Raw genomic sequence first — 27,735 nt, forward strand, 5'->3', positions numbered from 1 at the left:
TGGGACCGTCACGTCCTGTGATCACAGATCTGATTTTTGCATACAGATAGAGGGCTGTTATTGAATGCAGACAGCTATAGAATTTTCCTTTTTTGTCAGACGAAGACATGGCTATGGAGTCGATGTCACCTGACTGGGAATTCGACCGCTTTGATGATGGTTCGCAGAGTAAGTTCCCACGCCGCCAGATATTGGCTATGATGTGTCAATTGTCCAATATTATGCTAACCTGGTAGCTAGCACAATAACTGCAGAAACCAAAGGCAGTGGGCAAAGCTGCCGTACGAGGTAGAATAAGCCTGTTGATGTGGTAGACATTCTTTTCACTTGTAACTTGTCTTTGGAACTCAGTAATGATGCTACATCTTATGGAGTAGGCCTAGAGTACGAGGTGTGTAGTGACACAACGTTGCGAGGCTACTCATGTTGTTAGGTTGATTATCGATACAATGTAGCTTCTTGAGGAAACTTCACTTCCGCACGTTGCAGCAATAATGCATTACCCTGGCTACACTACTCATATTTTTGCAAATCAGTCTGGATGGCCAAGCCCAGATAAAATATCATTGTAATAACACAATGTAGGCTAATCCATTACAAAACAGTGCTGGAGTGCGTTGTTGTGACTTTGCAGTAGCCTATACTAATCGTATCCTACAATGGGCTCTCTCTCTCTCTCTCATCTTCTGCCCTCAGAAATACACACCGAAGTGCAACTGAAGAATTACGGAAAGTTCCTGGAAGAGTACACATCACAGCTCAAAGGCATTGAGGAAGCATTGGACGATACGATTGGTGATGTCTGGGACTTCACACTTGACCCCATAGCATTGCAGGTATGATATCCCTGACCTTTATACCAGGATCTTTGTCGGGTAACCTTCATGGTATTGGTCAGGGGGCTTGGATTGAACCCGAGTCCCTGGCGTAACGGCCAATGCCCTAACCGCTTGAGCCACAGCTGGGTCCCAACTTGCAGTTTCTATTTAGATATACATCTAGTAAGCTATGTGTCTACATTTGCAAGTTATGAACAGGCAGAGATTTGTTAACCTGGTTCTCACGCGATGGTTAATGCATGAAGGGTCTACGTGGGAACCAACCAGGTTAGAGATTTGTAGGGTCAAAAATGTGATTTGAGAAATAAGCAGTGCTTATCTGCTCTTACAGAACATCATATATTGCTGAGGTGCCCTTGGTCCTCCCAGTATCACTATTCTTGTACCCAATAGACATCTCTGTGGATAAACACCAGATTAATGTAATGCAATGTAATTTAATGTAATGTCATTAATTCTTCTCTCCAATAGCTGGTTCCTCATGAACAGTCATCACTGTTGGAGCTCATTAAAACTGATAATAAGGTATGACTTTCCTCATATGCTGCACTGCTTGTTCAAAAATACCATCATGCTAAAATGAACACAAGTTGTTCATTCATTTTTTGTTTGTTTTTATGAAGGTGCTCAACAAAGTAATAACGGTTTATGCTGCATTGTGCAGTGAAGTGAAGAAGTTAAAATATGAGGTAAGGTTTGTGAGCGGTGAATAGAAATAAAAATCCATTAAAAATTTAAAAATCCATTCTCCTCAAAAGTAAAACATGTTCTGTCATTTCCTCTGTAGGCCGAGCATAAATTCTATAATGGCCTGCTGTACTATGGAGAAGGAGGTAAATATGAACGATTTGCTTCGTATTGGCATTCTTTTTAGACATGTTTTTTTTCATCCGTGGAAAGCAACTGTATTGTCATATCAGAGAGATGTATTCTGGGTTCTGACAGTGCTGCATCTTTTTTACCTTATGTTGGACAATGCTGTCAGTGTTGCAACTGTACACTGCGCCTAGATGTCTTTGTTATTTATCTAAGTTTTGTTACTAATTACTTGTATACTGCTCTACACTGCACTGACCCCTTGCCTATTCCTGCTTAAATTTCCTCCTTGTAAGTCTCTTTGGCCAAAGGTGTCTGCTAAATGAAATGTAATGTATGTTTTCCTATTGTGTTCCAGCCTCAGATAACAGTGTGTTGGAAGGAGAGTCACAAATACAGATGGGAAGATTCATCTCGTTCCTGCAGGTAGGTCGTCATATTTGCACAGTCTTTGCACCCGATCGTAGTTCATTTGCATAAAACAAGGCAAGAAGACATGATGAACAATAATGGTTTGTTCGGTCAATTCTATTTTTCCATCTTTCTCTTCTCTTTTGCATTGTCTTTGAAGATTATCATACATTCATGTCATGTTGTCTTAAGAGCTGTGTTTCATGTGTTTCATTTGCATTTTAGGAGCTGTCTTGCTTTGTGTCTCGCTGTTTTGAAGTTGTGGTCAACATTGTGCACCAGCTAGCTGCTCTTTACACCAGTACCAAGTAAGTGCTGCTGCATTTCAAACCCATTTGATTATCTTAATGCAATTAAATTCAGTTAAATTCTAATTCAAAGTTTTATTGGCATGAACAGTACAATAATATTATTGCCAACGCAGTGACGTATACAGTACATGCAGAACAGAATCTCTTTGTCATAGAATAGGTCAAACCCAGGTGGGCCTCACCCAAAAGCATGCCGTACTGTACACAACGCAAACACAGTCGATCACACAAAACCACCCACAGCTTTTAAGTATGGTTGGAAGGCACTTGAAATAAATGATTTCTGTCTCTTTTTTTAAGGGGCGCCCCCAAAATTATTGAGTCCGCTGGAGTTCACTTTCAGGTATTTCATGACATTTTCATACTTGTGATTTTTTAAAATTCATTTTGATTTGTTTTTATACTGTAATTAGTTCAGCACATACCGTATGTTGAAGTGTGTGTGATTCATCTGTTAGATGTTTTAGAACCTCCTGGCTGACTAAGGTAGAATACATACAGTAATTAGGCCACAGACAGTGAGAACTCTTCCTTTTGTGTCAGATGATGAAGAGATTTGCAGCTCTTACTACATGTATTGTGGTGTACAGGCATTGATTCTCTGGTGTAACTCAATCAATGAAATATGAAATGTTTTCTTTTTCTTGTGCGTCATATGGTTACTGTGTTGTTGATGCGTACCTCTTACAAAATTAACTCGATGAAATCAAATATGTGCTTTGAAGTTTGTCCATAGTCATGTGGCTTTTGTTGTTGTGTTTTAATGTCTACAGACAGCATATGAGCACTTGTGTGAAGATTCATGTGTTTTTTTGTTGTTGTGTTGTCTGCAGACGGTGTATGAGCATTTGGGCGAGCTGCTTGTAGTTCTCATCACCCTGGACGAGATCATGGAGAACCACATGACCTTGAAGGACCACTGGAAGATGTACAAGAGGTAAGAGCTATACAGCGCATGCTAAGTGGCAGGAATGGCCATGACCGTTAAATACGTACTTGGCCCTTTACCGATGATGTGCAATGTTAGTTTCTTTGTTTAATTTTTGATGCCTTTCCCAACGCCAAGGCACATTTTGTCTAGCTGCTAAGTCTTAATCTAATCTCAGAAACAAAGCACCATCCTTTACGATTTTGGTGTTGCATCAAACTGGAGCAACTTGTGCTTTTAGCATTTGCAATTGAGCATTTCAAAGTATTATACATTTGGTGGATTACTGGATGGATTGTTTATTAGACTGTTGTTTCCTGTCATGAACAAAATTATATGACTTCTGTTTGAGTCCATGACTTAATTTGCTGTGTGTCAACTTCTCTCTCTCTCTCTCTGTCTGTCTCTCTCTCTCTCTCTCTCTCTCTCTCTCTCTCTCTCTCTCTCTCTCTCTCTCTCTCTCTCTCTCTCTCTCTCTCTCTCTCTCTCTCTGTCTCTCTGTCTCTCTCTGTCTGTCTCTCTCTGTCTCTGTCTCTCTCTGTCTCTGTCTCTCTCTCTCTCTCTCTCTCTCTCTCTCTCTCTCTCTCTCTCTCTCTCTCTCTCTCTCTCTCTCTCTCTCTCTCTCTCTCTCTCTCTCTCTCTCTCTCTCAGGTTATTGAAATCAGTGCATCACAACCCATTAAAGTTTGCAATTTCAGAAGACAAACTGAAGCCCTTTGAGAAGCTTCTGTTGAAGCTGGAAGGACAGCTGCTGGATGGCATGATCTTTCAGGTCAGCTGGATTCCTCAACAGCCTAACTGCACTTAACCCTGTGCTTCCCAACATGTTTTGGCATGGGACCCCATTTTGTCATCCTAAATTTCTGGGGACCCCATACACATTTTTTCACGAATAAAATTAAAACATGACTGAGCTACATAAGTTGTAGGGTATTAAACCCAGGGTGCGATTTGTCAGAAAACCAGAAGGGGGGATATATTTCAGATTTCAAGCAATATCAATGGAATTACATTAAACTGTGGTTATAATCATGTAGAAAGTGGTGATATCAAAACCAGAAGAGGGGACAATCCCCCCCATCACCCCCTACAAAACGCACCCTGATTAAACCTATAGATATTTATGACAGCCTAAGATTGTAAATGGTGTTTCAAAGATAATTTTGAATAGTTATGTTATATTAGTTAGTAATATTTATCTTTATTCTTTTTTTTCCACACACTTTCAGACATTTTAGGCATTTGAATTCCAGGTGACCCCAAATGGGGTCCCGACCCCAGTGTTGAAAAACCCTGACTTAACCCATTTTAGCCTGATGCAGCGTATATGTTGTTTGACCATTGGCGCCTGGAGCGACATATACGCTGCATTCAGGCTCTTGAGATTTGAGCATCTTTATTTAAAAAATTGGGTATGTTAGAGCTGAATGAACACAATCCAATGCAAGATGAGGGTCCTAGCAACTTATTACATGTTTTTATGTGCTTTGGAGATTGAAATATGTAGGTTTCAATAGACAGAGGGCACATCTTCCCAAAAAGGGCTTAGGCATTCAGCAGGCATTTTTTGCAGATGCCTTAGGCTAAAATGCCTTAAACACACACACAAAATAACTGACATGGATGGATGTATAGTTTGAAAGAGCAAGAAGGATAGAGGAATAGATTGACTCACTGCACCTACATATTCTAATTTGTGCAGCTCATCAGCTTGGTAGATAATCTTCTAACGTCTACCATATCTGATGCATTGCTGTGATTTTCTCTACAGGCTTGTGTGGATCAGAGGTTTGATGATCCAGGAGCAGGCGTCAATGTCTCTAAAAACTCTCAGTTTGCTGAAGAGTTCAGTTACAACATCCGCACCATCTTTACTAATGTTGAGTCAAAATTGGGTGAGTCTATCCTTATACTTTGTTGGGCCATATACTGACGTGGAAAGGGATTGTAGAATGCTGTTTTTTGGAGATTGTTTGATTTTTGCATTCATGTACTGTGCATGCACGTGTCTGCATTTGTATTCATGCTATTCCATTCCTCCATGACCTCTTCCATTGTGTTTGAATGACTTCTGCTCAGATTGATATTTATCTGTGTTTCTATGTTTGGGCTGGCTTTCTGTCATATAGGGGAACCTTCAGAGATTGACCAACGGGACAAGTACGCTGGAGTCTCCGGGCTTTTTGTTCTTCATTTTCACATTTTCAGGACAGTGGACAAGAAACTCTACAGATCGCTGCTGGACGTTTGCAAAAAAGTGGGTAGCGTTGTGTCTTAACTTGAACTAACTTTGATACTTGGAGTGAACTTTTTCAACTTCATTAGAATCTGATGCGATATGCGCCTATTGCCTCTTTTCCACTGCCGGTTTTCTGGTAGGGATACAGCTCGACACAGCGCGACTCGGCCGCCACTTTTTGCTTTACGATTGAGCCGTGTCGTGCCAATTCGAAAAGCAAAAAGTGGCGGCCGAGTCGCAGTGTGTCAAGCTGTAGGCCTACCAGAAAACCAGCTGTGGAAAAGAGGCATATGTATTATTTGCAATGCTACTATCACTATGTCAGAATCATCACAATAGGATATAACTGAAAATGCACAACAATACCTTTGTCTTCTGTTACCCAGTCTTGCACTTTACATGTCTGTGTATGTGTATTGTATACTCTAGGTGTAATGTATGTGTACTGTCTATGTCTAATTGTCTATGTCCACACCTAAAGTCTACTGTATGTCTATGTCTGCATGGGAAAGTAAGAAACGTAATTTCAATTCTTTGTATGACCAGCAGCGCATGTAAAGAAATTGACAATAAAGCCGACTTGACTTGATGTGTCACTTGGGGCCATCTCAGATTGCGCTTGTTTTAACATGATTATAGGTTTTTAGGTGGTATACTTCATAATACATCGATGATTCATGTTTTGCTAATGGTTTTCACAGGTGCCAGCAGTGACCCTGACGGCGAACATCATCTGGTTCCCCGACGCCTTCCTGGTCAACAAGGTGCCCCCTGCCGCCAAGCTGCTGGACAAGAAGAGTCTTCTGAGCATCCGCGCACACAGAGAGGCCTTCCTACAGCAGAAGGCACAGACGCTGGCCAAGTCAGTCAAGACCTCTCGTTTTGTCCCACTTTAAGATTAGATCAGACTAAATTAGAAATTTAGCTATGATGGATTATTGGGTTTAAAGGTTATTAGAGATCTGTATATATTTTATTCCCAATTGTTTTTGCAATGTTAGATATTGCAGAATGTCTTTTCACCTTGATATCTGGCCCAACATCTATGAAAACGTATAATAGTCTACACCAGGAATATCACATTTTAAATAGTCATATTCCAGGAAGATGGCTAGACTAGGACTAGACTAGATGTAGTTTTTTGTTATACCATCAGCCTATCCATGGTTGGTCTTTGTGCTGTGATGTTTCAATTCACTTTTTGCCAGACTCATGTCCAAAACCACACAGGACAGAGCAGATAAAAACAAACAAAGCTGTAATTCCATTGACATAATGTTATTTTAGGGATGCTGTTTATTCCCCATGTGCAGGGATGCATTGTCCAGTCCTACTATGTTTTGAGGAATGCTGCTGTTTATTCCCCTGTGCAAGGATATATTGTCCAGTCCTACTGTATTTTGAGGGATGTTGTTTATTCCCCTGTGCAGGGATGTCCAGTCCTACTATGTCTTTGTGGCCTCCTGGATGATGAAGATGGAGTCCATTCTGTCCAGAGAGCAGCGGCCAGAGAAGCTGGCAGAGGACCTGAGCGGCAGGTGCAGTGTGTTTGTGCAGGTAGACTGAAATAGCTTAATCTTTTGAAGTACCTGTACAGGGTACAGGTCTTTTCGTCGAATGGATTCTTGAGAGGGGACCATTCGAACAAAACGTTGGACCATTAGTATAAGGCAGGGGATCTTTAGTCGAGGACGGTCCGTCTACCGCAAAAGCCTACGAAAGGTCCTTAAAATTGAACTAAAGATCCTTAGGTTTCAACTAAAGGTCCCTTCAGTCTGCCTATATTAGAAATGTAAATCAGCTTTTTTAATGCGGGTTTTCTTAGAATCAGCTTTTTTAATGCTCATTTTAACGGTTTTGTCTATTTAAATATGTTCATTTTAACGGTTTTGTCTAGCCTATTTAAATAGGCCTAAATCAGCTGAATTCCCTGTACATACCGGTATATTACACTTAGTTGCAGTTTTTTATCCAAAGAGACTTACAGTTATTTAGATACAGGGTGTTGGTTACAGTCCCTGGAGCAATGTGGGGTTAGGTACCTTGCTCAAGGGCACTCAGCCATGGATGGAGGTGGGATTCGAACCTGCAGCCCTCTTAACTCAAGTCCACCTCCCTAACCACTATGCCACGGCTGTTGACACCAACAAGCACAACTTGCATCGCTACTAAGGAGAATATTAGAGAAAAAAAACCCACAAGTAATAGTAGAGCTGAGGAGAGGTGCTGTATTTATCCCAAAGGAAATTAAGGAAAGAGAAAACAAAGCTGCCATTAAGTCGCCTGTGTGTTCCTCCTTTAGGGCATCCTGTATGCCTACAGCCTCAGCACCATCATCAAGACCACCATGAACATGCACATGTCCATGCAGAAGCCCATGACCAAGGCCTCCGTCAAGGCCCTGTGTCGATTGGTGGAGCTGTTGAAAGTAAGTTTTTTATTTTGCAAACACTTCATGACCTGCCAATAATTATGGCGATTAAAAAAAAAAAAGTTGCCTAAGCAAGAAAAGGTGTTCTCTTGCACTCAGGATGAGGTGCTTAACTAAAATGCCATTATCAGCAGTATTAATCCTGGCCCCTTTTGTTTTGTTTTTCTGCAGGCGGTGGAGCACACGTTTTACCGGCGGTCCATGGTGGTGGCCGATTCTGTCTCTCACATCACGCAGCAGTTGCAGTCGCAGGCTCTCACAGCTATTGCCACCGCCAAGGTGAGTGTAGAGGATGCCATACCCGGGGAATAATGATTGTCAGCCTCCCCACTGACCCCTGAAGAGGATACTGACCTGACCTGATGTCCAGGCTTTTAGCTTACTTGCTCTTTTACCTCCCCCAAGGAGGTTATGTTTTCTTTGAGTGCATTTCTAGTTTAATTATTTTTTTTAATCATTATTAATTACATTTATTAAATCAATTATTAATGTTGTCTTGACTCTATGGTAGAAAGTTGTCCTATGTATTGTACGTATTATTGTATTAATAATATTAATATTGCCTTCACCCTCCCATCCATGGTAGAAAATGTCGTAACAGTCTATCCTTGTCCCTTTTTGACAGAAAAGGGTGGTATCTGAGAAGAAATACAGTGAGCAGAGGCTGGACGTGTTGTCATCGCTGGTGCTGGCGGAGAACACGCTCAACGGGCCGAGCACTAAGGAGCGACGACTCGTGGTCTCACTAGCACTCAGCGTGGGAACGCAAATGGTAAAGCACTAACTTCTCAAGAAACAAAACATACAAAGTCTAATTTTATACAGACATGCAAAAGTCTAATTTTGGCTAGGGGACAATGAGGGACATTACACTATGCAAAATCAAATTATACATTTTTTAAATTCCCTATCTCAGTTTCCTAAGCCATATTATGGATCCATTCACTCTGCAAATGCAGTCTGCTCTTGTTTGTCTGGTTTTTATTTTTTGATTAAGTAATTTTTCATATTTTTATATTTTATATATAATGACACTATTGTAAAAGTTTACTCCAGTGGGGTACACTAAGAAGCTGGTTCAGGAGTAAACCAGGTTAAGTTAAGAGGTAAATCATCTACTTCATTCAGCTTCTTAGTATAGGCCCCTGAGCTTACTGCCTGTGATATCAGTCCTCACCTCCTCACCTGTTGCTTTCTACAACAGAGGACGTTCCGAGATGAAGAGCTGCTTCCCCTGCAGCTGGTGCTGAAGAAGCTGGACCTGATCAGCGAACTGAAGGAAAGGTAACAGCCAGCACAATGTCACTTCTTAAAATGTAAATGTTAGTGAACGCTGAAAGCCCAACTTGGAAACTCCCATTGTCATTGTGACACAGCACTCCACAGCACACAAGTGCACACTGCACACAACGGAATTGCATTTATGCCTCACCCGTGCAAGGGGGCATCACCCAATGGCGCCCGAAAGGGAGCAGTGTGGTGGGACGGTAGCCTCGCGAGCCATCCTACGTACTTCCGCCAAAGGATTGGCTCCACTACTGTAGTCTGGCCGTGCTTCTCTGTGGAGTGCTTGCAGCAGTAGAATTTTGATTGCAACGCCCCCCCAGAAAACAGCCAATAATCGAATACGCCCCCCACGTGTTGACGAAAGGGGTAGAACGCTCGTGACAATGACGTACACATCTGCGCCAGAGCCATTGGTGTGCGCTATGTTGTTGTTGAGTAACTGCCAGCGATTGGGTGAGATGTGTCCAATAATTTCAAACAATAACTGAGTGCAAACTTCCTGCTTTCTACAATCGCTTCAGAGCAAACAAATGCCAGACCATAAATACGAAATGAAATGGTAGTATTATGGGATGGTCAGGACCAGGCTAGTGGGACGGTACCATGCTCAGGTTACCTCAGTCATGGAGGAGGTTGGGGAGAGCACTGGTTGATTACAGTGCTCTCCCCCATCCTCCTCCATGACTGAGGTACCCTGAGCATGGTACCGTAATTACTCCCCCCACCAACCTGGCGGGTCGGGAGTCGAACCGGCAACCTGGTCTGACGCCCTAACCGCTTACCCATGACTGTTATCTTTGCACTGCACTCATTACTTTACAGAAAATGCTAAAAGGTTTATTTTTGCATGTGGTGTACCTTTGATTAAATATGTGGACATTAACAATATTGGGATGTTCGAAGAATTTGGACTTTGCCGAGACTTCTCTCATGACATGAACGCCATGGCTATTTGATGAGATGGGTTAATGGTCATACATCCAAACATCTGCCCTGAGACTAGGGCCAAATTGACAGACCAAAAAATGAGTCTGCTTTAACCAAGAAAAATCCATATTGAAACAATTCCTGTGATACCCCACAAAAGCATATATTTACACATACTGGTACATTTCGCTCTTCAATATTTTTTTAAGATGTTGTATAAAGGATAGGGCTAGAATTGTTGCTGCAATTAAGGTCAAAGTAAAGATGTTAACTTGCAACCTAGAATGTTATTATCCTCCTGTCTCCTCTCTCTCTCTCTCTCTCTCTCTCTCTCTCTCTCTCTCTCTCTCTCTCTCTCTCTCTCTCTCTCTCTCTGCTAGGGTGAAGGTTCAGTGTGACTGTAGTTTCCTGTATTGGCACCGTGCAGTCTTCCCTATCTACCTGGACGATGTCTACGACAACGCTGTGGATGCAGCGCGCATACACGTAAGACTACAGGAAATAACATTGGGGTTACACCAGAGGTAATGGATAAGGTATAGTAGAGACAGTTCATAAGGAGATTCCTCTGGGATCTATGTGAATTCTAAACTGAAATTGAGATCCTATATCAGCTATGCCCCCCCTTTAGGAGACTTGGAGAATGAAAGGAGATCAATGGAAAGTCACGTCTATTTAGGAAACCAAACTTCTTTCCACTTTGTTGCATTGGTGATGCTTGCCACGACATACCTTGGTCTACCATATTAATCACAAAGACTTTTTTTCCTTTTATTTTTTTAAATTAAAATACACTGCATCTCACTTCTCTTTCCTGTGTCTACCTTGCTTCTGTGTTTTAGTGTGCTTTGACTTTCATGCTTGCCTGGTTAGCACCAGACCTAATCACAAGTGAGATAAGGTCTGGCGACCTGCCTATTTTAAATCCCTTAGGGGATGTGTGGTTTACAATTAACAAAGGCTGTTTATTGGACGTTATGAATGTATATAATTTGGCATACATGGCCCATAGCCAATCGTGTCAGTTGTATACATTCAAAGAAACTGCAGTCATTGCCTTTCCACGCCTCCCTGCTCTCTGATTTGAGACCATGATCTGGACTCCTCGCTGAGGGATAGATTCCATGCTGTCTTTCAGATCGGAACGATTGTGCAAAGCAGCATGGGATTTCCCAGGCCACTGTCATGCTGCATCAGTGGATGTTTTTGCCTGCCTTGCCTTATCCCCAGGGCTTCTACTAGCTGCCTCCAGACAACACGATCTTGGCTTTTCCTCTTGGCTTCATTCCAAGTGGAGTTAAAGGGACACTGTGTGAGATTTTTAGTTGTTTATTTCCAGAATTCATGCTGCCCATTCACTAATGTTACCTTTTTCATGAATATTTACCACCACCATCAAATTCTAAGTATTCATTATGACTGAAAAAAATCGCACTTTTCATACATGAAAAATGGGATCTTCTCCATGGTCCGCCATTTTGAATTTCCAGAAATAGCCATTTTAAGCTGCAAAAATGACTGTACTTGGGCCAAACTAGAAAATATTAGTTTATTACTCAGTAAACTTTCATGAAAAGGTCAAATTTGGCAATAGGCGACACAGTTTCAATGAGCAGCATAGTTGCAGTACCTTTTTTGACAATTTCCTGCACAGTGTCCCTTTAATTCGCTTGAGTACATCTCTGGTGGTTCTTCGTCATGAGTCTCTGGGCCTTCCTCTGTGTCTTGTGCCTTAGGGGTTCCTGTCAAGCGCATGTCTTGTGGTGTTTGACTCTGGCTTTCTTATTGTACTGTATGTCCGATCCATTTTCACTTCCTCCTCCCTTGTGAATGTTTTTTAGTGATTTCCTTACTGTGTCTACTCTGTTGCAGTACATGTTCAGTGCCCTAAGAGACAGTGTGCCCAGTATGATGCACGCCAAGCACATGGACACATACGACCAGCTGCTGCAGAGCTATGACGTGGAGATCATGGACGTCTTCAAAGAGGTCAGAGACCAAATGGATGAATGTTAAATGCTCAAGTCCTTTGTAGAAATACAGTACAACAAAAGTTTTTTTTTTAGGGCATTGTTGAGTGCACTGCTAGTAATTGGGTCAGATGTTGGTTTAAATGAAAGATGGACAGCACAAAACAAATGGGCAGACAAGAATCACTCAACTCCTCCTTATATATATATATATATATATATATATTATTCAACAGATTCAGGGTCCAGATTATCTATAAGACATGAATATACATTATTAAAGAAGCACCACACACACATTATTAAAGAAGCACCACACACACACACACACACACACACACACACACACACACACACACACACACACACACACACACACACACACACATTTAACCTACATATAAATGTATAGATGAGGTTCCTCATTAATGCCTGAAATGTGGGCACATTTGCATTGACAAAGACAGAGCTTGCGCTTTCCCATCTTGTTGCCTTCATCAGAATTCTAAAAGCATCATTATAGGCCACCTTGATTTTGTTACTCTTCGCCTTAATTTCCCCCTGGGGATCAATAAAGTTAATCTACTTTACCCTACTCACAATGACTCTCTCAAACATGCACAAATGCTATACACCAACCGTTAATTGCATACAAAGTGCTTGCATGGCTGCAGAGTCGTGTTATTAGAAGTGGAGTGAATTGGAGTGCATTGAAATGTTCAGACTCCCTAAAATATGGTGATTGTCGACAGGACTGTTGGCTCACATTTTGCCCTTTTACTTCTATCCCTTGTCCCTTCCATTTTCCTCCCATTTCTTTCGTCCCCATGTCTGTTTTTACAAGTAGTGTTAGTATTGATGGTTTCTGTAAAGCACTCTTGATCAACTGTGACTGTGCTAGATATGCTTTATAAAATTAAAAGTAAATGATTGACCTTTGCAGCACCTGTTGGATAAGCTCTGCAAGGAGATTGAGAAGGACCTGCGCCTGTCTGTCCACACACACCTCAAGCTGGATGACAGGAACCCCTTTAAAGTCGGCCTGAAAGACCTGGCCCACTTTTTCACCCTCAAGCCCATCCGCTTCTTCAACCGTTTCATCGACATCAAAGGTTTGGATCATAGGCCATTCTAATATCCGCTCCTTGGCTGTGTTTGTACCAGTGTTGATCTTGATTGACATTGATTTTTTGAGCTTCATAATAATATTTTGTGCAATAATAACAATGGCCTTATTGTGAGTTTTATAGAACATAGATTTTTGATTGAAAATAATTAATTGCTGATTGGCAAGTGCATATAAATATATGGTATACTGACCCGAGTAAAGCATATTTTGTTAGTACACAATCCTGTAAGATTGTTTCATGGTTGGCTAAAATACTGTCTTGTCACCTCCCGTGTTATCTGCAGCCTATGTGACTCACTACCTGGACAAAACCTTTTACAACCTGACGACGGTGGCCCTGCATGACTGGGCGACGTACAGTGAGATGAGGAACCTCGCCACGCAGCGCTACGGGCTCATCATGACCGAGGCACACCTGCCCAGCCAGACCCTCGAACAGGTGAAGTGAAAACCCAACTGGGAATCTCTAAGTCCCATTGTCATTGTGACACAGCACTCCACAACACACAAGTGAACACTGCACACAACAAAATTGCATACATGCCTCACCCTTACAAGGGGGCAGCCCCCAATGGCCCCCGAAAGGGAGAAGTGCCTCGGGACTGACCATGCTCAGGGTACCTCAGTCATGGAGGAGGATGGGGGAGAGCACTGGTTAATTACTCCCTCCACCAACCTGGCGGGTCGGGAGTCAAAGTGGCAACCTTTGGGCTACAAGTCTGACGCTCTAACTGCTTACCCATGACTGCCCAGGTGCCACAGCTACAGAGCGAGAGATAGAGATAGTAGCCTTTATGTTTGTCACATACAATGCTGTGGGCTACAACCTGCAGTGAAGTGAGTCTGGTTAACTCCATAATAACATGTGCAGAAAGAAAGAAATACAAATTCATGTCATGACCTTCACAATAATAAGAAGTTCCATAACACGTGCAGAAAGAAATAAAAACAAATTCATGTCATGACCTTGACAATCACAAGAAGGTTTGGTGCAGCTTATCCAAAACATGTTTCTGTACTATGCATAAATAACTTCTATTGGCTACACAGTAGGCTGCACAGTGTTTCAGTATTCTTTTACCTGTGCTGTAACGCATGTGACCATCTGATCCTCCTGACATGACATCTAGTTTTCGTCATGAAATCTCGAGTTCTCAGAAAGAACCAGCATTCTGCTTCTTGAATGCTCAGATTTTTCGTTTAAACACGCCAGCGGGTTTTAGATTAAGTGTGAGAATGGCACGGTTCTCTGACAGCCTGAATATGCTGAGTGTGTGAAAAAATTTTTTTACACACACAGTGGCCTTCTTGTCCCGTTCCTGAGAAAGAGTATTTTTTTTTATTTGGAATTGCCTTGGGGAGTTTGCCAAGGACCTGGCTAAGTAGTGACCTTGAGCTAGTAGTGGTAAATCATCTAATACAAGAGCCTGTAGTCCTTATTTTCTTAACTAAACAACATCTGTCTATCTGAACTATCTATTAATAGATGTAACACTCCATGCAGGTTAACCTTTCCAGGTTTATCACTTCACCATGTTCTTGGTATAATCCCCTGGATTTCAGTCTTTAAATCACAGTTTGCCATTAGGTTGGATAGTTTCTTAACATTTTATGTCCGTTTTTGCATGGCAACAGGGGCTGGATGTCTTGGAGATCATGAGGAATATTCATGTCTTCGTGTCACGCTATAACTACAATCTAAACAACCAGGTCAGCCGTTTTTATCCAGTCACTTAATTTTTACTTCTTAAGCATTGTAATATAGAGAGATTAATGTGTGTTATTTGTGATTAATGTAATGCTGTTTTTGTTCTACAGATCTTCATTGAGAAGACGAGCAACAACAAACATCTCAACACCATCAACATCAGACACATTGCCAACTCCATCCGCACACACGGGACTGGGATCATGAACACCACGGTAACCATTTTGCCATGCTAAGGATACATAACTGCACAGGGGTGCATTTCTCGAAAGCGTAGTTGTTAGCCTGTTAGCAACTTGGGTAGTTGCCAAGGGGAATTTGCGTTGCAAACAACAAAGTAGCTAACGTTCAAAATGTTACCAAAGCTGATACATGTAAAATTCAATTATAAAATAATTGTTACTGAAAGTGCAGGGCAAGATTTTGATGTCTATGTTCATGTATGTTTCTATTACCGGTATTTGTTTTTAACCATTAATGAACTAATTGGGGTGAGCTTCCATCTTCAGGTTAACTTCACATATCAGTTTCTTCGGAAGAAGTTCTACATCTTCAGTCAGTTTATGTATGATGAGCACATCAAGTCCAGACTCATCAAGGACATCCGCTTCTTCAGGGAGACCAAAGATGAGTCCGATCAGAAGGTAAGAAAGGAGATTGGTGTCTTGTTGCTTGACCTGTGCACAATCACTTGTGCTGAACAAAAAAGTTAGGTTTTCTGAAAGAAATTTGCACACTCTTTAGGATTTTTCTGGTTTGATGTTTTTTGTTTTGTTTATTTATTCTTTGGTGCGAGATGACTTTTCGACCTTGTGGTCTTCCTCAGATTCAGTGTGTGAACTCTTTTCAGATAAGACATGTCGTTGACCTATGACATTACATTACAGTCGGGTGCCATTGTATTGTAATCTAAAGCAATTTCCACATGGATTACAAGGATATTTGTTTGTCACATGCACACTATAGAAATACTGTAAAAAGTATAGCATGGCGTGAAATTAGAGTTGTCTGCCTGTACTCTGCATAGGTATTATATTAAAATAGGTAATCTATTAGCGCTTGTATAGGAGGCCAGTCCTGTTATGTGGACATTAACTACATTATACTAATATTACATGTTGTTACATGTAGATAGACACACACAAGTTGAAACAATTCTAAATAGAAGTGTTACTGAACAGAAGTCGTGTTGCTGTGTCTAATTCTGGGATGACGTGTTTGCAGTATCCCTTCGAGAGGGCGGAGAAGTTCAACCGTGGCATCAGGAAGCTGGGCATCACGCCAGATGGCCAGAGCTACCTCGACCAGTTCAGGCAGCTCATCAGCCAGATTGGTGAGGGAATTGAACACATTTGCACATTTTACATTGCAAAAAAACACCTGTTAAAGCCTTAGTCATTTTTGGGAAAAGGTACTATCAGCCTGTGAAAACCTAAATATCTCTGAAGCACATAAAACATTAAATAAATTGCCTATCATTGCCTTTATGTGAAGGGCAATGAAATACACGGGGCAGGACGGCTTCAGAAATATTGGATTGGCTGGACAACTTGCATCTTTAACTGGCAACTTTTAACTTTGTAAAAATACAAAGTCCATTATGTTGTTGCCTGCCAAAATTGTTTGAAATGTTGCTGCCATTTATCGTGAATTTTACTCCCTTCCTACATAATATCACATTATGAACACCATTACTTTGGATGAGAACTTGAAAAGCAGCTTTATAACAGTTTTTATAGCATGTAATCCAATTAGCTTCTGTATAAAACATTTTTTGACTGGCTTCTTCCTTCTCAGGCAATGCGATGGGTTATGTGCGGATGATTCGCTCCGGGGGCCTACATTGCTGCAGCAGTGCCATCAGGTAAAATGGATGATGTTAAACAAGACGGGTTTGCTTAAAGATGCTGTTTCTGCATTTATGTATTAGCTCAGAGCTATTTTTTTAAGTGCATACTGTGTAAATGCACTGTAAATAGGACATTTTTAAAAAAACAATGTCGATATAATGATGTTTCCTGGGGGTCTTTCTATTAAAGGTTTGTTCCAGACCTTGAGGACATCGTCAACTTTGAGGAGGCGGTGAAGGAGGAGGGCCTTTCGGAGGAGACCCTAAAAGCGGCCAGGTAGATTTGGTAGTTTGGAGTTAAAAGTTTGAAACGGACACAATCAATGTGTTCCGTGACCCTATTATGTAAGCAAAACAAATCTTGGCTTAAAGTGAACGTATGAAAATGTGAGGAAAAATAGAAGCATAACAGTAGTATCTCTGAAATGACTGCATAACCTACAACAGGGCTATTCAAATGGCGGCCCTGGGGCCAAATGTAGAAAACATGAAATGAAAACAAATATGTGTGCCATCTGTGGCTGTGTATAATTTGCGATCGCTAACGGGTCATTCCACGCCAAATCAACAAGAGCCCGCGCACTTAGGTCTCAGAAAATTCTGAAAATATTACCAAGTGTACCCATGGTACTTAAGAGAAACACTGTACATTTATTTGAATGTAAGATGTATACTCTCCGTGTTACAGCCAATTTTACTGAGGGAGGGGGGTGCCCATTTTGTTCACACTCTTTTTTTTGTCAAAGTTCACAAGCCCGTAGCTCAAGAACTAAACCATGTAGGAAGCTCAAATTTGGCATACTGGTACATAGATAGGAATAGCTTGTTTCAAAACTGTCAGTTTTGGTCTGTATGATCCTACATCGTCATATCATTCCCTCAAAGATGATACAAATTGTATTTGAGTTTTTGGCTGTGCTCTGTTTAGGCCTTCAGAAGACATACAGCTCCAGGCCTTTTTATTAGAATACCATGAAAAAGTTGATTTATTTCCATAATTCCATCAATAATGTTAAACTGTCATGGATTGTAGATTCATGGCCCAGTTTTTTTAACTATTCCAATCATTATTTTTTTTTCTTTTTATATACGTTGGCCTTCCAGCTCAAAAAACCCATGAATTGGGGAATTCGCATTATTAGAATATTGTTATAAAATCACTTTTTTCTTCATCAAAATTCGGGTCACATTAAATCAGTTGAAATTTGGTACTTTCTACATAACATGCAATGGTCAATACTTGGTTAGGACATTCTCTGTCTTCATAATGGCCATGATGCGTTTAACATTGAAGTCAATGGCAAAAACAGTGCATGGGAGTTATGGAAGCCCAGATATCCTTGATGCTTTGCTGTCAGCTGTTCTTGTTTGTTGACCTGGTACCCCACACTTCACTCTTCAATATACCCTGTAGATTTCCATGCCACGTTCTAGCGCTAACTCACCAGTTTAATTCTAAATAACCAGAAATGAAACCCCATTGAAAATGAATGGGGTTTTATTTCTGTTGAGTAAGAATTAAACTGGTGAGTTAACACCAAAACGTGGCATGGAAATCTTTGGGTATTTTGAAGAGGGAAGTGTGGGGCACCAGGTCAACAAACAAGAACAGCTGACAGCAAAACATCAAGGATATCTGGGCTTCCATAACTCCCATGCACTGTTTTTGCCATTGACTTCAATGTTAAACGCATCATGGCCATTATGAAGATAGAGAATGTCCTAACCAAGTATTGACCATTGCATGTTATGTAGAAAGTATCAAATTTCAACTGATTTAATGTGACCCAAATTTTGATGAAGAAAAAAGTGATTTTATAACAATATTCTAATAATGCGAATTCCGCAATTCATGGGTTTTTTGAGCTGGAAGGTCAACGTATATAAAAAGAAAAAAAATAATGTTTGGAATAGTTAAAAAACTGGGCCATGAATCTACAATCCATGACAGTTTAACATTATTGATGGAATTATGGAAATAGATCAACTTTTTCATGGTATTCTAATAAAAAGGCCTGGAGCTGTATTTGTGCCCAACATAGCCTCATGATTTTTCCCCCTTGTAGATACAAGTAGAAACACTCCCATAAAAATCTATAAATAGAAAGGAAACCCCATCAGTGTTTGACCAGAAGACCTCACAAGTCTGACAAATCATTTTGGGTGTCATTTTCAGAGCACCAGAACACCTTGTGGGATTGTCCACAGATTTTTATTTTATATTTTCCTTCATTCTCCATGAAGTCTTCTTTTTAAAAATGCCAATGAGACTTGTCTTATGTGATGTTTTATTTTGTAATTTCCACCCTGAACATGGGTAAAATGCAAAAAGAGAGCAACATGATTTTGATAACATTTAATGTAAAGTAAAAAATAATCAAATGCAAATTTTGCCCAGACATGATCCCCCGAGAGTCCCTGTGCAGGGGTGCAGGTATCCCTTTCAATTTCAATGATTTCAGGAGCGTTCAATGTGGGAGCAGGTTCGCACACCAAAAGAGACAGTAGGTCAGGCACAAGGAGTCATGTTTTTACTTTTTTTGACCAGCAGATGGCAGCGGAAGAAACGCATAGAAAACATATTGCTCTCAATGTGCATGTTGCCCATGTTCAGGTTGGAAATTACAAAAGAAAACATCACATAAGACAAGTCTCATTGACATTTTTAAAAAGAAGAATTCATGGAGAATGAAGAAAAAAATAAAATAAAAATCTGTGGACAATCCCAGAAGGGGTTCTGGAGCTCTGAAAATGACACGCAAAATGATTTGTCAGACTTGTGAGGTCTTCTGGTCAAACACTGATGGGGTTTCCTTTCTATTTATAGCTTTTTATGAGAGTGTTCCTACTTGTCTCTACAAGGGGAAAAAATCAAGAGGCTATGTTGGGCACAAATATGTCTTCTGAAGGCCTTAACAGAGCACAGCCAAAAACGCCAGTACAATTTGTATCATCTTTGAGGTAATGCCATGACGATGCAGGATCATACAGACCAAAACTGACAGTTTTGCAACAAACTATTCCTATCTATGTACCAGCATGCCAAATTTGAGCTTCCTATATGGTTTAGTTATTGAGCTACGGGCTTGTGAACTTTGACAAAAAAAAGTGTGAACAAAATGGACACCCCCCTCCCCCAGTAAAATTGGCTGTAACACGGAGAGTATACATCTTACATTCAAATAAATGTACAGTGTTTCTCTTAAGTACCATGGGTACACTTGGTAATATTTTCAGAATTTTTTGAGACCTAAGTGCGCGGGCTCTTGTTGATTTGGCGTGGAATGACCCTAACACTTCAGGTTGGGGGCATCTCTCTACTATGCATTCACATGTGAGTGAAATCGTATCTAAAACAGTGTCATAAATAGACCATCCTAAGAGTACTAAGAAATAGAAAAGCTAATATCTGTTTTCTCTGTAAAGCCATCCGCTTGTTTCGAACCCCAACCTCAGACGACGTGCTGCTCACGGTAATCATATACACATATAATAATTTTACAGATTCTACGTTCGGCCCCTTCACTGGAGGGAATTTGAAAAACTGGCCCTCTGTGACTTCTAATTGAATAGTCCTGACCTACAAGCTACTGCAAGAGAAGGGTCATCCCTCTCAACCTTGTGAAGCAGTTATGATTCTTCTTTTCAGATAGTCCTTTCCCTTCCTAACAAAACTATCTTCTTACTACTTTTCAAGACCCACAGAAACTTGAATTCTATGCCTATGTCAACACCACACCATAAAAAAATGAGTTGACGCACACCAATGGCTGGAGAGCCCTTAACCCACTTGACATCACTGGCACTGATCGTTAGGGTCCGAAATTATGCGGTCACGCGTCATTGATGACAAAGGGATTCAAACCTGCAAACTTTCAGTTGCAAGACTAGCTCTCTGACCATTGGGTCCCGACTGGGCTGTAATATTGTGTAAGGCCCCAGTGTGTAATAGGTAAATAGGTATTTAAAGGCATCTTGTCTGTCCCCAGCCTGCTAGACTCTGTCCTGGGAGACCTGACCAGCAACTCTGCAGAGGGCACGGAGTATTTCAAGATGTTGGTTGGAGTCTTCTCGCCAGAGTTCCGCAGTGTCAAGAACATGCACCTCCGCAACTTCTACATGATCGTCCCACCTCTGGTTAGTAACTCTTCAATACCTGAATGAAGTGAAGGACAGCACTCTTCAGGTTTTTCTTTGTTTATTTGCCTAGCTCATCTATGTTTTATGTGAAATTCAGCACTCAGTTAAAAACTGTGATAGTTATTAGGCGATAGTGTGAGTGCATCTCCTCCACTTTTCTAGTAACTCACCATGCGTCCTGCAAATGGTCAATATATGAACTGATTACATTTTGGAGGCCTATGCTTTCAAGATGGCGATTTTATTTATTTATTTTGCGATTTTGCAATTATCATTACTAATTAGTCTATGGTCTGCATAAGTGAGCACAAAAAGGCACAGTGTTGTGAAGACGTTTCAGTCGGGTGCATCAGGATTGATGCTGCAGCACCAACTTCCACCTGTTTTTGTTTCTCTTGTATCCCATCAGTGCCTTCAGTGCCTCCTGTCTGACCCATCACCTATAGGAGGAATGCCAAACTCTGGCCCTTGGCCCAAATCTGGCCCGACGAGACATTTTATTCGGCCCGCGAGATCATTTAAAATATGTATTACAGTTGGCCCACATTGATGTGTAGCGTAACAAGACTTGAACATGAAATTTGGTGTCACATTAACCCAATTTGTGCAGGCACATTTGAATAGTCATATATGATGGGAAAGAATTTTTTAATAATACTTTCGTTTTAGCTATGAGTATTAAGTGCATGCACACACACTTTTAGTCCAACTTTCAAAAAATAAATATTCATTTTTGGCTCACGAAATTGTTCTAGACTTTGATTTTAGGCCTCAGTCAATTTGAGTTTGACACCCTTTGACTTATATTAACAACAAAGACTGATCAATCAAACATTTTTTTCAGACTGTCAATTTTGTTGAGCATTCGATTGGTTGCAAAGAGAAACTCAACAAGAAAAACAAAGGAGGGGCATCCTTCACAGATGATGGATTTGCCATGGGTAAGGGAACCACTTATTACCCACACATATCTCATGCTGGTGTTCACGACATGACGTGAATAGTTAACTCAATGTCTCTTATCTGAGAATTATAGTGTGCATTTTAAGTGAGTAGAGAAAACCACCTGCTGAAACCAAAGGCTGGGGAAATGCTCTCTGCTGGTTACGCATGTGTATGCCATGGGAATTGTATGTCAATTTTGCTCACGGTAGAACACCAGACCATACGTTGTGTATGCTGCGAGTGGCGATATACCGAATTTCATGTTGAGGTCACGGTAATGTCAAATAATCATGGAATCTATTCATGAGATTCCCATTGGCTATCTGGCCCCTTACATTATGCCTCCAGTATCGTCTGTTGTCTTCTGATCATTCTGAAGCAAGTATGTGCATCTGGTCACACCCAGTTGCATGTGTAATTTAAGGCTCCCAGCAAACATGTCCCCAGCCAAAGTCGGAAGGGCTGAAACTTGATGGAGATGGTGGCTCAAGAAATAATGAGCTCAAACTCGAGAATGTGATATTCTCTACTCAGAGTTTTTTTTCTCGCAGCTTCACGTTTTTTTTTTTAAATCTTAGAAGTTGAGCTCACCTGCCATCCTCCAAATTTTGTTTATGTGTGTCTGCGCGTGTGTCTGCGCGTGTGTCTACGCGTGTGTCTACGCGTCTTCGTCCATGTTCACATCCCAGGGGTGGCCTACATCCTGAAGCTGCTGGACCAGTATCAGGAGTTCGACTCGCTGCACTGGTTCCAGGCGGTGCGCGACAAATACGTGAAGGAGATCAACGCCGTGGTGAAGGAGCAGAACGTCCAGACCACAAGCCAGGACGAGAAGCTCATGCAGACCATGAACCTCACGCAGAAACGCCTGGACGTCTACCTACAGGTAAACTTAGTAGAGTAAACTAGATGAAAACTGCCAAGCAGCAGAACATGTACATGACTTGCCAGGCTACCTACAGGCAGTTTTGCCAGATTGGGTGGTTTCCCGCCCAATTGGGCTGCTTAGGATGGACGTCTGCTAATTTCTGCCAATTCATTGCCATAGAAATCAATGGAAATAATATTAGTTCAAATTGGGTGGGATTCAGTGATCCCAGAGAGGTTTTGAGTTTTTTTGGGCTGGAAATCATCTCATCTGGCAACCCTAGCTACAGGCAAGAGGAGTCTGCCAAGAGAATAGCAGGGTTTCAGTCCTGTGACGACGACGAGGATGATGACGCACCAGCAAGTGATGATGAGCAACTACCCGGCTTGCTGTGAAGCATACGGCTATGGGGGATCAGGTCTTATATTGAAATGATTTAGAGCCAATATGAAGGCAAAAGTACTTTCAATTAGTTTGAAAATATATTGGACACTACGAGTATCTCATTACAAAGAGTCAGACTCCAAAGGCTTTGGGACAATCAAGGCTGTGGAAATTACAATACTCCAGATGGGGAAAAAATTGTCTATCAGTGCTTTTGTCTCCAAAATACTACATTCTGAATAAAAGTGCTGTATTTTTTCAGTAGTCTAAAGAGATGCATGACACATTGCCTCAGTCATCATCCACTAATGAATTCCATTACATTTACATTAGGCAAGTACATTTAGGGTTTAACCCCCAAAAAATTGATACAAAAGGTTTTTCTATGGATTCTATTACTATTGGACCTGCTAAATGACATACTAAAAATCTAGTAAAATCTGACTTTGGGAAATGAGTTTTTTCAACATGGCTGCCATAGGCTTATTATATGGGTCAAGAGACACTCCAGGTGAATAGGCCAAAATATTTAGCTTGCCGATATCACCATGAAACTTAATCCGGTGATTACTCACATATTTGTGAGAAAAAATGTATTGCAAGTTTTCTGAAATGTTATGTTTTAATATGGTAATTGGACTATATGTAATTAAATATGCATTAAATTTCAAAATGCAAAACCTCAAAATCTGAAAAAGCCAAGCTCAAAATTACTCTTTTATTTTGTTTCTAGCAAGCCAGAAGATATCTTCAGAAGAGATTATGGACATATCTTTTTGTTTTGTAGTAAATCTAAAAATCTTTGTGCAGACACACCAGCTAGCATTTTTTTTCAAAAGATGATTATTTAACATCTTTCTTAGATAAATAATTGAGTTTTATGTGTCTCAAGTTTTTCCAGACATTCTTTGAGTCTGGTGGTATCATTCTTAGCATGTATCAAGGGCAAGGTCAGCTGTCCTCAAATCATAACCTCTCCACAGAGGTGTCCTAAGGGCTGGTGCTGGGACTCCTATTTGCCATGTACACCACATCACTGGGTCATGTTATCTGTTCTCACAGCTTCTCATACTACTGTTACACCAATGAAGCACAGTTACTTTGTGCCAGATGACTCCACGGTCACACACATTTCCGCTTGCCTCTCTGAACTATCCACAAGTATGAAGGAATGCAACCTTCAGTTGAGCCTCGCCCAAATGCACTGCTGGTGATCCCAGCCAAAGATTTAGGTTGCCATGATTTCGAGCTCAATATGGATTCTGCTACTGTTGCCTCAAATAAGGCCACAAGAAATCTAGGTGTCATTGATGATGACCATCTATCATTCTCTGACCACATAGCCTCAGTTTCCCAGTCATGTCCTCTTTTTCATGCCCTAATTGAATACAAGGCCCTGACCCTTGCCTATGAAGCTACAACAGGCCCTACTCTGGCTTACCCGAAAGCTATGCTAAAGCCCTATGTCCTTTCAGGACATTGTCTGTCTCCAGTACCAACCGTTTCACCTTGCCCTCTACTTACACATGTAGTGGCTCCTGTCTATTCAGTTCAGCTGCTGAAAGACCCAAAATACCTAGTGACACCATGATTCATCACTGATGATGTGCCCTGACAAACAGCACATGGATATTATCATAGCAGTAGTGTCTTTATCCACCCAAACAGCACTCCAAACAAACAGATCCTGAAAATATGTTAGTTCATGCCAATGTAATTATCATGTAGTAACCTTTATTTTAAAAAACTTTGATCTTGAAAATGACACCTTTCCTGAAGTCAGATTTTCCTAGATTTTTAGTATGTTATTAAGGACACTTAGAGGTAACAAAATCAGTTGAAAAACCTTTTGTATCAATTTTTTTGGGGTTAGGTCTTTTTTTGCATAGATGTACTCGCCTACATTGAGGCTTTCTCCTCATAAGTAGCAGTAATCGCCAACTCTGCTGAACATCATAAGCCACTGCAGATAGAGCAGGGGCTGCTGCTCCGGCTCAGATTGTGAAATGTAATGGTAACACTTTACAATAACGTTGTATTCACAGCTTTATGAACACTTTATAAATGAACTTATTATCAACAAAATGTTTACAAATGTTTATAAATGGGCAAGAAATACTATGCTAACACAGCAGACACAGCGCAGTCGCAGCGGTCCTGGAAGTTTCTCCTCCAAAGACCAGAAGGCATGAAACCACATAAAACTCACACAGTAGAAGTTGATTCCCACTCCACTGTGCAGTCATAGTTTGGTTATTACTCATTTACAAACATTTGTAAATGCTTTGTTAAATGTTAATTGTTATTAAATGTTAATAAAGTGTTTATAAAGCTGTGAATAGGACGTTATTGTAAAGTGTTACCGATGTAACGTCAATTACTTGTTGACTAAAGCAAAAATGATCTCCTTTCCTGATCCACAGGAGTTTGAGCTGCTGTACTTCTCGCTGAGCAGTGCCCGCATCTTCTTCAGGGCTGACAAGACGGCAGCGGAAGAGACAGCTGAGAAGAAGGATCGCGGTGAGTACCGGTAGTGCACTAGACATAGCTAACAGTGGGCAACAGAATGTATAAACTGTTACTACTAAGCTGTTAACTTCTCCTCTACTACTTCCAATTACATTATATTACATTACATTTAGCACATAACTCTTATCTAAATGGACGTACTACAAAAAGGACATAATCAGGAGCATATAACTTGGGGATATTGTGCTGCAAAGGATGCTGGCAAGTGTAATAAAGCTGTATAAGTGTTATAAATGGTTGTATGAATGTTTTTTTTTTTAATTTCAGAGGATGTATCTAAAGGAGGCACAGAGGGTACATCTGAGTCGAGCACAAAATGATGAACAACATCATGATCATCTTTCTGCCACCAGGACCGAGTAAGGACTGTGACTGAACCTGACCTGTGAATGTACTGCACATCCTGGCAGTTTGGGTCTAAGCTGCCAGAGCAGAATAATTTTGTTGACGTTTCGAAATGCAGGGAATGCAAGACTTGTCTTAGATGGACATGGAATCCTGAGGAGATGTGGGTGTACTACTCCTGGCCTATTTACTGGTCAAGTGTTGGCCTGTAAGTATTCTGGCTATTGGACGTACGAGTGCATTATTGTTGTTTTGGTAAACCCCTCTCTCTGTTGTGCTTGTTTGCCAATTGTAATAAGGTTTAATCCATTACGAAACAGGTTTCTGTAGCATAGAAGGCACAGACAAACCTCCTAACTTAAGTTCTAAGTGTATTATTGGCCCTTCCACTTAATCTGAGATATAACCCAGTGAAAAGTTATCCCCATGAAAATAACCCCAGTTTGTGTTGTAATCTTGGGGTAAATGTTTCACTGGGTAAGAAGAGATGTCAGTTTAAGTGGAACAGAAGCAAAATTACAGACAATGGGGAATTATGCTGAAAACAGACTTGCTTTTGATATGTTCTGTAACTTCAAACATATTAAATATACAACATTCAGAGGTTATTGGTCTAATAGAAAGATTAACGTTGTGTTTAACTAGCCATTCCAGGCTGTCATCCGCTTTTGTGGAATACTTAAGTTTTCATTTTGATGGCCAGATGTACTAACTTCATATATTGAAGACGGCAAGTTGTAAGCACTTCTAGGAAGAGTTGGAAAATGAGTGATTTGAATTCTTTTTCTTCTCTTCCCTATCTTTGTAACTGGGAGAAATCATTTGTCATGTTTTTTTTGTTTGTTTTCCATTTCATGAACTGTTAACCATAACAACTCGATCAGTATGCTAATTGCGGTTTTGTTACATGTTTTTATTTAGTTTTTGCTTTTGCTTATTTAACACCATAATAATCAAATGAAACTGAAATCAAACAGAGCGAAGACACATTGTCTTTATGCTCCATGCTTTTAGTTCTTTGAAATGTTTTAACATTGAGAAAAAAGAATGTTAATTGCATTCCATGGCCTTCCCTGTGCTGTGCCAATAATCCTTAGCATTACTTAGTCTTGTTAGTTGAATTTCAGGCAAATGACATCTCATTATTAACCAAGTTAGTTGACCAGAATCAGAAAACGTCTGAATCAAAGTTTACAGGTTGCTTAAGTATGTACAAAAAAAAGTTACACTCCAGTCTAGAGTGTATGAGTGAATGTGAGGTGAGCTTAGTTACTGAGAGCACTGACTGGTCTCGGATGCATGTGTCATTACATTCCAGAGTGTTTCTTTTCTGCCTTTTTAACGTGTCAGCAATTTTGTATCCATATATGATTGTGAAATTAACACGAGTAAAGATTTTATGGCAAAAAAAGAGATTGTCTGATGTGCAATTGTCATTCTCTACAACGGGTGACCTAATTGGACCAGAAAGTAATTGGATTTCAGGTTTGTGGACGAGAGCACAACATTATTATGGCAATGCTTTCATTCAAATCAGATTAAATATGCCTTCTTTGGGGTCTGTTAGTCAAGGGCCAACTTTGGTTTGCATTGCGCTGTCTGCTGAAGAGACAGTCAATACAGGTGTTTTCACTAGTGAACTCCACCTGGGTGAATTAGCTACAAGCTGGAACATGTGA

The 27,735-nt window shown here is 40.7% G+C and overlaps 1 protein-coding gene across 1 annotated transcript; it reads left to right on the forward strand.

The window, feature by feature from the left end:
* The first annotated feature begins 47 nt into the window (after window positions 1-47).
* On the forward strand, window positions 48-26,575 carry washc4 (WASH complex subunit 4). Its single transcript, XM_063196997.1, has 33 exons — window positions 48-168; window positions 697-836; window positions 1,311-1,364; window positions 1,463-1,528; window positions 1,627-1,672; window positions 2,014-2,081; window positions 2,292-2,374; window positions 2,678-2,720; window positions 3,211-3,314; window positions 3,957-4,077; window positions 5,077-5,200; window positions 5,435-5,562; window positions 6,246-6,406; window positions 6,975-7,101; window positions 7,847-7,972; window positions 8,147-8,254; window positions 8,601-8,747; window positions 9,180-9,259; window positions 10,570-10,675; window positions 12,062-12,178; window positions 13,103-13,271; window positions 13,573-13,727; window positions 14,924-14,998; window positions 15,107-15,211; window positions 15,506-15,640; window positions 16,221-16,329; window positions 16,794-16,860; window positions 17,036-17,122; window positions 20,835-20,982; window positions 21,830-21,926; window positions 22,620-22,816; window positions 25,606-25,702; window positions 25,979-26,575. The coding sequence occupies exons 1-33, from the start codon at window positions 108-110 to the stop codon at window positions 26,029-26,031; spliced, it is 3,504 nt and encodes a 1,167-aa protein (XP_063053067.1). The 5' UTR covers window positions 48-107; the 3' UTR covers window positions 26,032-26,575.
* Window positions 26,576-27,735: the final 1,160 nt, after the last annotated feature.

The sequence above is a fragment of the Engraulis encrasicolus genome, chromosome 4, assembly GCF_034702125.1.
Source record: "Engraulis encrasicolus isolate BLACKSEA-1 chromosome 4, IST_EnEncr_1.0, whole genome shotgun sequence".
In the NCBI taxonomy this organism is placed as follows: Eukaryota; Metazoa; Chordata; class Actinopteri; order Clupeiformes; family Engraulidae; genus Engraulis; species Engraulis encrasicolus.

Coding starts and splice junctions, on each gene's coding strand:
- washc4 (XM_063196997.1), top strand. CDS start 108: ATGGCTATGGAGTCGATGTCACCTGACTGGGAATTCGACCGCTTTGAT. Junction 7,973..8,146: donor GATTGGTGGAGCTGTTGAAA/GTAAGTTTTTTA, acceptor GTTTTTCTGCAG/GCGGTGGAGCACACGTTTTA. Junction 15,212..15,505: donor CTGGGATCATGAACACCACG/GTAACCATTTTG, acceptor TTCCATCTTCAG/GTTAACTTCACATATCAGTT.